Genomic DNA, 12,419 nt, shown 5'->3' with positions numbered 1-12,419 from the left:
GTACGATTTAGATTCAAATCAATACAAGTTTGTCTCATATATCTACCATTTTCTCAAATGATGACTTACCAAAGAGGTTGTAATAACCCTTTGAGCAGCTTTGTTATCCTTCTCCCTATTATTTTTCCCAATGCTATTGAGAGCACTGAAAAGATTCTTCACAATAATGACATTTCTTTCCAACTTTTTATTGACACGAATCTTCAATTTGGAAAGCATAGGTCTCATCTTTTGCACCTTTAATAAGTGCATGAAAAGCTGACATTGCTCTACCACTGTCTTGTTGCCCAAAAACATCTGATATAGTCTTGAAGCCCATAACCGAATGGTTCTTTCTAATTTTTTCCCTTCCAAACTAGTAATAATCATTTCATTAATTTCAATTATCCATTTTGGTGTTTTAGAACCTTCATGTCGATTATAATTAGGAGATATGTAACGTTCTTATGCATTAGGTTCCGGTGCATTGTCATTTTCGACATGGTCAATTATGCAATTTGGATTATGACTTGCTAGCATTTCATCTTCAAAATTTTCATTCTCTAAATTTTCAATTTTGACATTATCATTTTCAATAGGTACATTTTCATTCCCCAACTGTACATATTCATATATCTTCTTTTTACGTTTATCCTTTCGACGACTGTTGTTCCCCATTTAGATGACAAATTTGAACATCTAAGGTTATATTTTTGAATTTTTTTCGATTGGTTGGGCCCAAAAACACACTTTTTTGCAAAACCCATGAAAAAATAACTGAAAAAGTGATGTTGTCGAGTCTGTAGGGACGGGGATATGTTAGGAATTGGTGCCAGAAAGAATTTGATATCGGATATCCGATTTCAGATCGGATATCCGATTTTCTCCAATGACATTTGGAGGGAAAATAGCCTTTGCTATAATAGTATTAATATTATAATAATTATTGGAGGGAAACTGACTTTGGTTTATTAGTATTAATATATAGTATTAGAGCTATAACAGTATTAATATACATATTATTATCATAGCTATAGTATTAATAGATAGTATCAATATTATTATTATACCTATAATAGTATTATTATTATTACTATTGATATAATAGTATTAATATTTAGTGTTTATTTATCTTATTATTATTATGATACAATAGTATTAATATATATTCAGTATGTGTTAGCAAGCTCCTATAAAGAACAAAGATTCATTAAAACATTGGAGTCACTGTGGGTGTATGGAGTGATATCATCAAATCAAGAGAATGAAGAGTTAGTTCATGCTGATAACAGATATATATTCTTGCAGAAGCATGGTCAAAATGGGAAGCTGCTTGAGTCAATACAAATAAACAAAACCGAGGGCATGTTCTTGTTTGGGATATAGTTATCTCGACTCATGCTCGGACTAAGATGACATTAATGGGGTTATAAATTATCTTCCCTGACAAATCGAGGTCGTCTTCACCACTGGAGACCAAAAGTTGTCATGTTGCCATTTGTTTGTGGTTTTTCACTAAATTTTTTTGAGCCTATTCGGTGCAATCACCAAATCAAATTCTTCAACTTCGACACATGTACTTGGGTTGGATTCTTTAGGAAGAGTGTCAGGTTTGTATTTATACATGAATGCATCAACACTGCTGCGACGACAGTCACCGATGCCAGACAGTGAGGGGGTAACTACATGTTGTTGAACATTTTTCTCATTATTGGGTAAATTGTCCATGATATTTTGTGTTTCAAACTTCCATTGACATGTGTTAAGAATTGCAGATGTCATTTCAACAGTCAATCCCATAATTCGGAATGGAAGCTCAAGAGATGGCAGAAATCGAATAGGAAATGCTTGGTCAAATTTCAATCCTAACTTTTGGAGTTCACATAATCCCATGAATATCACACTGCAATATCTCACTAGTGTTAAAATTGTGGATTCTTATAAATAGTGGTCGAGAGATTTGATAATGGGTGTGGAACCCGAGAGTACAGGGTTGGTTCGATGCATGCAAACGATTTGACAGAAGGTCCGATAGTAAAAGGTATCTCACAAAGCAGATGAAGTAAATCATCAATGGTTTGATGCGATGTCCTTTTTCATCTCATGAATCTAATTTGGAAGCCTAGGTGGAAAGATATATGATAGGACCCGAGCCTCATATCACGACAACTAGACCTATTCTTCAATGGTCTCAAAATAATATATTTCCCTCTTTTCTCCAAACCTTCAAAATATTAGACAAATAAATGCTTGATTAAAATACCATTTTGGAAGTAATATAACATATCAAAAACTCAAATGCCCTTCCTTTGGACCACCTGTATGAAAATGGGTGATCATTGTTTTAGGGTTCATTAGGTCATTTTTCCAAAACAACTATGCTTCAAACATTGAACTAACACCCCAAACTTGGTACAACAACTTTTTTTCCAAACTAATGATTTTGGCACTAGTTTGTTTAGCCAAAACTTCTAAGTTCCCCAAACACAAGAACCTCACCAAATTGTGCCAAAAACTAGGGCCTTTTGTTTCTCTGACCAAAATTCGCTCGAGGACTCAAATGAAAGTTGAGACAGCTTTAGTTGGACATGCCCAACATTCTTCTATCATAAAATCATCTCCTAATTAGGCTAGATATTTGATTCAAATCTATATATTATCTCCCCTCTTACAATTGAGATATTGCAATAGGGCATGCTTATCTTGGCAATTTGAGGGAGTCAATGTCTAGTACCTGCAAACCTACATAAAGATGACTATGTACAAATATATATTTATATAACAAACAATAGAAGGGAGTAATACATCATGTAGATCCCGACTCATAGGAAACTACAACTCCCTCCCTCAAACACATTAGGCATGTTAAACAAAAACATAAAATAAACACACACAACATACGCATGCAAGTATGGAGTAAGTAATCCATGATCATAAACATAAAGCATCATCATTATTTGTAAATAAATATTGTAAAAGTAATCATGGACACATTACCATCCACATATGATATCTCACACTCTCCAATAGCTCCTAATATAAATCAAATCACTATATAATATCATATATCAATAACCTCCAACATCACTGACATAACCAACACATACATGAAGCTGACCTAAAAGAGTTTGGCAATATGAACTGAAAAGAAAACTATGGGGTAAGCACTACATGCAGTGTGGAATGTGATAACGAGAAATGGTAAAGGTCATGGAAGCATAATGGTTCTAGTAAAAGAAAAGGATATGTCATTCGGTTGAAAATGGAAGACTCTAAAATGCATTCATGTGGTTCAAAGTTGTGAAAACAATAGTGTTCACAAGATCGCAACATGTCACTTTACCCCACAAGTTTCTAAAATGTATAAAAATCATAGATTAGATCACAAAGATCCTTATGTAACTCTAAAGAAGGATATTATGTTTTTGCAATGAGGGGTCCTTGTTAGATACTTCAAAGTTAGAAAGGAAAATGGTTGGGCTAGTATTTCTAGCTACAAAGAAAGTTACGATTTTATTTGGCTACAGAAAAAGAGAAAAGGTTGATGGAAAAAGAGTTTGACATACAATTTAGAAACTTCTACTTAAATAAGATTGTGACTTTCTTTGTAATTAATATTACTAGCTTTCCCATTTGCCTTTCTAGTAGTAAAATCTATGACAAGGAGAGCATCCCCCGTTACAAAAATACTAGATCTTTAGAGTTGCGTAAGGGCTCCAATCATTTTGGGAAAGACTTGATAACACTATGTGGCAATTAAGATTTAATAATTTGCAATGTCTTATCTAGATGGTGAAAGTCAAACAAGTTCACTTGCAATACTTGCAATGGTGCATGTGTGGTATATTATGCAACCTATTCTCATAATTTATATGAGAGAATTGAGGGTGTTGTGATTGGGGAACACATATCATATCTCAAATCTGATCATAGACTATTGTACATAAATTTGTTGTGGGCAAATGATAAGCTATTTGGGACAAAATCTCAATTTCCTCAACGATCACTTTCATAAGGGAAAAAATATTTTGACTAAAAAAACGGTAAACATCTTTAGGGCTACAATGAGACTCTATAAGGGGGGAGGACATGCAAGTGCACAATGTTAATAGCTATGCATTAACAAAAATCTTTAAACGGAGTATAGTTAGATAAGGAATTTAAAATGGGTAGGAATATACGAGAATCAAATTAAATAAACCTTGACATTAAAGTTTACAAGAAGATTCTAAAGATGAAATGAGTAGATTTTATGGTCACAAGGAAAGAGGAACTAATTTTCCTTAGTAAAAATAACCCAAACTATTTCAGAAAGAACTTTAGTCTAAAAGGAAACAAACTAAAAACAATATTATAGCCACTTAATGGTTTGATTATGCTAGAAAGTTGTATGAACAAGAAGGTGAGGTGGACCCACCACCCTTGGTCAACAACATGAACAAAAAATCATCGTGAAAGAGGTGAAGATGGGTATTAAGAAACTAGGACCACATTACGAACATCTTCAATAATATTAGTCGACATAGGTTTCCTAAAGATTGGACATCAGCCTGGAATGCCCTATTTTAAGAGTGATGATGTCAATAATCCCTCCAACTATAGGAAATGATCAATCCTCGATTTATAAAATTATTTGGCAACGTAATAGCAAATAGGTTGAAGAAAAACATAAACGTATAAAAAGTCAAACTAGTTTTAGGCCAAAACACTCAACAATTGATCATTGTATCGCTTTAAGGAACATTATCAAAAAGAGTGGGAGAAAAAGGATGAGGTATTTTTTTTGTTTTGTTGACTTTAGAAAGGCTCTCTACACTGTCCCTAAGGACAAGCTTTAGGTCAAAATGGAAGAATTAAGGATCCCTATACAAAACTTTAGTTGACATTTCAAAATCAAAACTTGAGTCCGCATTTTTAATTCAAAACTTTAGCTAACATTTCAAAATCAGAACTTGAGTCAGCATTTTAAATTCAAAAATTTAGCTAACATTTCAAAATCAAAACTTTAATTGACATTTTAAAATGTTTCATGAGCAATATTGGGGTCAAACAAGGTTGCCCACTATTACCTACTATGTTTGTTTGGCTTATAAAATGTTTCATGAGCGATATTGGGGTCAAACAAGGTTGCCCACTATCACCTACTATGTTTGTTTGGCTTATACATTGACAAACTTGAAGAGTGGTTAAACATGCAAAATACTCAGGGTATCAAGTTGAGAGAATATTTAATAAGGTTGCTGCTTTATGCAGACAACTACTCTCTTTTTCCCTTGAGCACTTTTGCAAAATATTGTTACTATAGGTCAATATCAAAAAGACTAAAGTCTTGATTTTCTCTAATTGTAAAAAGCAGTATCAACATAAGTTTTATTTTGAAAAAATACCCTTATATCGTAGGATTGACTTCAACAAAAAACTAAGATGAAATGGTTGCAGAAAGAAAAGAACGTTAGAAAGATGGAAGACATTTTATGCTCTCCAAAACAAGTGTTGAGAGGCAAGCGTTTAGGATTGTTCTACTGATTGTTTTTATGGGTGTGAGTCATTGACCATCAACACTTAAGCCTCACAATGGAAGCAAATCAAGGGAATCCAAAAGCATATGATCACAAACAAGTTTAGAATCAAAAGCACTATCCCATTTGATATAATGCTAAGTGAAATGGGAGCTACCCCTATCAAAGCACTTGCTATGGTGCATCTAAAAAGTTTTCTAAAAAGAATCCAAAAAAGTACATGGATGCAACACAACATAAAGTTGATGAGTAAATAGAATATTCATTTCAATGTGTCCCACAAACAATAAATATCTTTTTTATGGATAAACTTTACAAGAAAATTGGGGGAATTGGTTTGGAAGTATATACATTATATCAATGAATTCAATCTCAAATGTGAATAACTTCAAAATGTACGGAAGAATGCAAAAGAGGCTTGGGAAGAGAGAGTTTTCCTGTGTTGAACAACACTTTATTTTAAAATGTGTTGCATACAAGGACAAGAGGACCAAGTTACTCGATATAGTGCATTGAAAAGTTAAAAGTGCTCATCATAAACTTGCACATTTAACCTCAAACTTTATAAAATTTCTTTCTTAATTCATCCCTTGCCATTGTAATGACACCTCATGGAAACATGGAAACATAATAAGATGACCAAGTTAATGGCTATAGTGCATTAAAAAGTTGGAAGTGCTCATCATAAACTTGCACAAGGAGTTACTGAAATTGGCTATGTTCCTCATAAACTTCATAAATTTTCTTCCTAATTTATCCCTTACCATTGTAACTTGCCATTGTAAAAACTTGTGAAAACATGAAAACATAATGAGAACCAGCTTGTGCCTTCCCATTAAGCCCACAAAAAAGTTATAACCTCATCTTTCTTTTTGAGATGTTTGTTTGTTACATTCTACTTGTTTAAGGATATTTGTAATTATCTAGTCGGTTTGCTGATCGAATTGCATTGTAAATCATATGTGAAACCCTGTACAAAACCAGTTATTATACATTACATAACAGAACAAGAAGAAAGAAAACTTTATTCTGAATACACGTGTGAATAGTAATTGCAATCAAAGAATTTGAGGTTGGGAAGCAACCTTTTAATGGAATAATGACGGATTAGATTACTGCTCCCAATTACAAATCATTACTTTGCCCCCACGGTTAAAGAATCAACAATGTAATATGCAGTCGTAGACGATGCAATGGTGCATCTTGAATTGAACCCACTTCGTCATCTGCTAAGGGATGAATTCATCGTAGTGGCTCATCTGAAGGATGCTTGGATCTCTTCCAGAGTTCGTCCTTTGGTTTCCGGAACACACAATACCACAAAGGCCAGTGTGAAGGTGCACACAACAGAATATAGCATGAATGTCCCTGCAACAATAAGACGGTAAAAATGGAACTTCAGAAAACTGTTCATAATGAGCAATTATTTACTCATTTTTTGACAATATGTTTTCTAGCCTACTCTAGACTAAATATGGTTCACAAGATCTATCAAATGGATATAGGTATCTCATCCACATTCCTGCTACAATCTGTTTTCATATCTACAAACGGGGCATACATTCCCTACCCCTGCTGGATTTGAACATGCTACCTCTCTTTCAAGGATATGTTTTTACTTGTTTAAAGATTGAAACTTTTCCCACACAAATAGGCCAGACAAGGCTAATAGACATTTTAGAACTTGCCTAGTTCCAATCTTCCAACATTCAGTATCAGGGGACATGGCATGCCCTGAAGGCTTAATGGACCAATATAGGAATCTAGGAGAGACCACAAATATTGTCGTCTGGTCTAATTGCTTTACTAAAAGTGTATACCATATAGAGAAGTGGTGCACATTCCATCATGTTTGTTATAGCGGAACTCTTCCATTTGGCAATGATTTAGTGGGCAATTTTGGTATGCTTAAGTGATGCACAGCTTAAGGCTAAAAACTCACCAGCATAGCTCCATTGCATTAGTAAATTGATAGTCATTGTCACCACCCATGATGTCATCCAGTGTGCCAGGGTTGCTACACTTCCAGCAAGACCCTTGACATTGAGTGGAAGTATCTACAGTAGCACAGGAAGAGTTAGATAATAGAGAAACATATTATTAGTAGCATCACTTTAAGTGATTAAAGGACCAGGAGATTCTTCCCAGTGTTTCTGTAAAGGGTGCAATAATGTGACCTAGTCAATGTTACAAGTGTGTTACCTCAGACATAATAATCCATGGGATGGCACCCATACCAAGTGAGAAGGAAACGATGAAAATCTGTAATCAAATCAGCAAACAGCAAATGATATATATCAATATGACAAGAGAACGGTGTGACAGAGAATGTCTAGTTAATGCATAGAAGTTTTGGTATGTGTTAAAAATCCTAAGAGCTATGTTACTCGAGCGTTCTATTATTTCCGATTTCTATATTCATATTTGAGTTTTCATTCCCAACTTACCAGCAAACTTGTTAAAGCTAATACACTGAAGAACGTTTCATATTGAGAAGCTCCTTCCATATGGCTCTGCAATAAGAGCAAACTAGAAATTAGCTTTGGATAGCCAAGAAATTCCATACCATCAGGCACCAGATAACACCACCAAATAAGTGTTCAATAGAAAGTGGAGGCGTGTTTTTTATAGAGCTTCAAATCAACCATTAGGCTTTTTAGAGGCGCTGCATTCAAGTAAGATGAGAGACCAAGAAGGAAACGACATATGGCTTTTAGTGACACTACCTTCAAGTAAAATGAGAGGCCAACAAGAAAATGACATATGGCCATCCCTCCTGATGAGACCTATTGACAAAACAATAAAACATGTTAGTTCTCTCCACCATTGAAACTATGCTCCCAAATGACACAATACAAAATTGTGATAACTGCAAGGTTTTTCTCACCATAAGGAGAAGACGTCGACCAACTTTGTCCATTAGGCATACAGTAAGCCCAGTTGTGAGCACCTGTAACATTATCCTTTATTCATAAGCAACATGAGACTAAATCATGACAGACAAATTCATGCAGGACTTCAAGAAAATAATTAAACCTGAATGGCACCAAGTCCAAGTGATGCAACACTAGCAGATGAAATCCCTGCAAATTTGTGGATAGCACAAATCGTAGCTCAGTGCTTTGTTTAAGAAACAAGATTAACATAGACACTATGAACTAAAAATCACTTCCAGCAACCTTTTATCTCATTGACTTTAAATTTCTAAGATAATTCTCTGCTGCCAAAGGCTATTGCAAAGCATGCTACAAATTCCATAGTTTATAATATGATAAATTGAACATGAATAAAGACATGATATAGAACCTCAACTTTAGATACCTATAGGCTAGAACTCACCAGCAGATTTGAAAATGGAAATGCTGTAAAACATAATACCATTAACTCCACTTAATTGCTGCAAAAGTTGCAGCCCAATACCAATCTGCAGTCTCCCATTTCAAGACAATATCAGCATACAAAATTGTGAGTTGTGTCCATTTTGGAAGAATGAAGTAGTTGTTGACTGATAAACCTACTTGTGTAAATTGGCCAAATGGGGAAATCTTAAGATGTAACTCACAGTGAGAGGAAGGGCATATCTCCGTTCAAAGATCTCACAGAATTTGATTCTACTTTGCTGACTATTCATCTCCATGACGCTCTAGACTCAGAATATTTCCATTAGTTAGACAAGCTTCTACCATTATAGAGGTGATGTTAACTAATAGACAATTAAATCCCATTCACGATAGGAAAAGCTTAAAAAAAAAGCAAAATCTATACAAAAGCAGATGACTCCTCAAACTGGTAGAATATTGAAAACACAGTAAGAAGTTTGATGATGCAATTAATGGAACAGGCAAAAAATGCAGTTCATCTTGGAGAAATCGTAGCACCTTGATTTCAATTGCTTCAAGGGAGACATCAATATTAGATCCTCGGAGTGCTTGTAGTGAAGCTTCAAAACTATCATTACCAACTTTTGCCTGCACTCAAGTAATCATAAATTTGCCAACTAAGATTCTTTGTATAGTATATGTCATTTTAAAATTTTTAGCAATAATTGAATAATATCATTTCAAAATGTATCTGTATGTGAAATATGCTCACCAGCCATCTTGGGGATTCTGGTATAAAGAAGAGGCCGAATACCAAAAGGGCACAAGGGATCATACCTGTCCAGCTAAAGTTGTCAACCTATCATTTCTTTCATAAAAGTTAAAAATCTAATTAATTTTTTTAAATTCACCCAGCAAAAGCATAATAAAAGGTACCTGCAACTGCAAGAGGACGCCATGAAAGGAACAGTCCAAATAGATATGCCAACATAATACCAATTGTCACAGAAAGCTGTTGAAAAATCAATTAAGTATAAGATTCAAAACTGTATCAAATTACACTTTATATTAGGACTATTATCATGATTAATATACAAAAGAATTTTGAGTTTACAAAACAAACCTGATTTACTGCCCCAAGACCTCCTCGCAAATGCTTTGGTGCAATCTCAGATATGTATACTGGTACCTAAAAGAACCATGATATGGTTAGATTCATAGCTGTCCACGTGCCTGTATGCTCTTTAATTTATTAAGTGTAATAATTTATGGCTTAAAAATGACAACAATAGGCTTGTTCTAGATTGTGAAAAAAAATTGACTTACAGTGAATGAGATGACTCCCACTCCAAAGCCTGTGAGCACTCTTCCCAAGTACAAAAATGAAGAATCCTGTAACCATAGGGTGATGACATCAAAAAGAGGAATTTCCTTATGCTCCAAAGGAAAATCACTATCAAACTTCTTATTCGTTTAGCTATCATTTTATCAAAGGAAAATTAGCTTGCCTTGGCAAAAGAAATAGCGAGCCACCCAAGAATGTTGGGAATGGAAGCTACTAGTAATGCCTACACGCAAACAAAGAAGAGGTTATGCAAATCTAAATGTGTGTTAATTGCACTCATCTTTAAATACTGGGTACAAAAAAGAATTTATATGACCATCGTTGCTACTAGCAGTACAAGACAAAATCTTGCAGTGTATCCCTTTAGCGGTAGCATATTAGGTCTAACATATAAATTTATTTTAGTAAAGAAAGAAAAACATTGAAGGCACTTACCCCTTTCCGTCCAATATAATCAGCAACTTGTCCACTAATTATTGCACCCACCATGGCTCCAACATTAGTTAAAGATCCAAATAAGGAGAACTGACAGAAACAACAAGACTCTATATTAGGATCTACCACATAAACTATATTCTATCCTATTGCAAAAATGCATTCATCAAATAACAGTACCTGGGAAACAGTTAAACCAAGATCATTGATGATCCCACTTTGTGTGGGCGAAGAGTATCCAATCTGCAAGAACGTTGCTGTCAGAAACTTCCTTTTTTTATTCAGGTCGACTCTTGTAATGGATGCATGGATTAAAAATCAATCTATTCAAATAAGAAACTATAACTTACACAGAAACCAAACTGTACAGGCCCCAGGGCAACTATTAATGTACATAATATTGCAGTTATAGCACTTCCACAGAAGATTTCAACATTATCTGCCTTTCTAGCACCTTTACCGCCATGATGGCCAGATTTGGATATGGTTAGACATGTGCTTCCTTCCTCTAAGAGAGCCTTTTTAATATCTCCATTGCCACCCATGCTTCCCTTTTCCAAATCATCCATGTACCCCATTGTTTTTATAGGGTAAAATCCGTAGTGACCAAATTTTCTGCAAACTTACAGGCCTGCACAGCCAAAATCCTGCTGGCAAAATATTCAACGCTCCCCTCAAGACCCGTGACAAGGGCTTAACTACCTCTTGTGTACCATAAGTTGAGTAGTTCTATTGGGCACTGACAGATCGGTCTTTTGGTGCAATGGCAACTCCACTCTAACAAGTGGTCCAAGTTCGAATCCTCAAAATGTCGGGTAATGCTCAAGTAACGTTGAGGGGATATTGTTGGAAAAATGTTCAACACTCCCCTCTATAAGTTTAGTGGTTGTATCAGACACTGACAGATCAGTCTTTTGGTGATAGCAAGGATAGCAACATGCAACATGCAAAGAAGTAGAGACTCAAAGATTCAACAATTTGGATTTTCAAAACTTAAGCATTCTAGATTCCAGGATTCAAGATTTCAACATTCCAGGATTCAAGGACCCAAAATGAGAGAAAGAGTGCTCATTTTATAATTTTCATGTAGGGTGAGAGCATTGGATTTGTCACCCACAGACATGCGATGTGGCAAGAGATTCCTATGATGCATATGACAGAATATGCCAAATGTAAGATTCTATGACACATGAGAGTCAAATTTGGCTAAATGTGGAAGAGAATCTATGACGCGTCATAAGATTCCTCAACCCACTTAAAGCCAAGAATCTATGACGAATAAGCCAAATAGGGCATGCGTAAGAGGTAATAATAATTCCTATGACGCATATGACAGAATATGCCAAAAGTAAGATTCTATGACACACGAGAGTCAAATTTGGAAGAGAATCTATGACCCGTCATAAGATTCCTCAACCCACTTAAAGCCAAGAATCTATGATGAATAAGCCAAATAGGGACATGCGTAAGAGATAAGAATATTTGATTATGAAAAATCTCAGCCAAGTGTCAAAGGAGAATCCATGAGGTGTCATATCCAAGTGTCATGATGATGGAATATTTTATGGAATATTTGAATTAAAAATCCTCTTATTCCAAAAAATAAGAATTAGCAGAAAATGGATTTAATGATGAAAAATGGAACTTAGGAATTAAGAATTTCCATGGTTTGCAAATAATGAATCAATTAATTAATAAAATTAATTAATTGACGACGATGAACTAATTAATTAATAAAATTAATTAATTGAGGATGATAATTAGGAAGAATAATTAGAAAGAATAAGATTAAATTATGGGTTATTTAATCCTATAGAGAAA

The 12,419-nt window shown here is 34.7% G+C and overlaps 1 protein-coding gene across 1 annotated transcript; it reads right to left on the bottom strand.

The window, feature by feature from the left end:
* Positions 1 to 6,753: 6,753 nt before the first annotated feature.
* On the bottom strand, positions 6,754 to 11,176 carry LOC149572448 (sugar transporter ERD6-like 4). Its single transcript, XM_089811356.1, has 18 exons — positions 10,949 to 11,176; positions 10,779 to 10,841; positions 10,599 to 10,688; positions 10,327 to 10,386; positions 10,145 to 10,210; positions 9,942 to 10,007; positions 9,755 to 9,830; positions 9,591 to 9,655; positions 9,377 to 9,466; positions 9,061 to 9,141; positions 8,838 to 8,922; positions 8,535 to 8,581; positions 8,386 to 8,448; positions 8,225 to 8,284; positions 7,946 to 8,011; positions 7,701 to 7,760; positions 7,441 to 7,555; positions 6,754 to 6,866 (listed from the first exon to the last, which is right to left on the bottom strand). Exons 1-18 carry the CDS (start codon positions 11,174 to 11,176, stop codon positions 6,754 to 6,756), a joined length of 1,494 nt encoding a protein of 497 aa, XP_089667482.1.
* Between the last annotated feature and the right edge of the window lie 1,243 nt (positions 11,177 to 12,419).

The sequence above is a fragment of the Cupressus sempervirens genome, chromosome 2 (assembly GCF_028749045.1).
Source record: "Cupressus sempervirens isolate cs-2001-9-10 chromosome 2, ASM2874904v1, whole genome shotgun sequence".
NCBI lineage: Eukaryota > Viridiplantae > Streptophyta > Pinopsida > Cupressales > Cupressaceae > Cupressus > Cupressus sempervirens.
This window is presented reverse-complemented; position numbering and strand designations above follow the sequence as displayed.

Coding starts and splice junctions, on each gene's coding strand:
- LOC149572448 (XM_089811356.1), bottom strand. CDS start 11,176: ATGGGGTACATGGATGATTTGGAAAAGGGAAGCATGGGTGGCAATGGA. Junction 8,582..8,837: donor TTCCATTTTCAAATCTGCTG/GTGAGTTCTAGC, acceptor ACAAATTTGCAG/GGATTTCATCTGCTAGTGTT. Junction 8,449..8,534: donor TTGGACTTGGTGCCATTCAG/GTTTAATTATTT, acceptor ATAATGTTACAG/GTGCTCACAACTGGGCTTAC.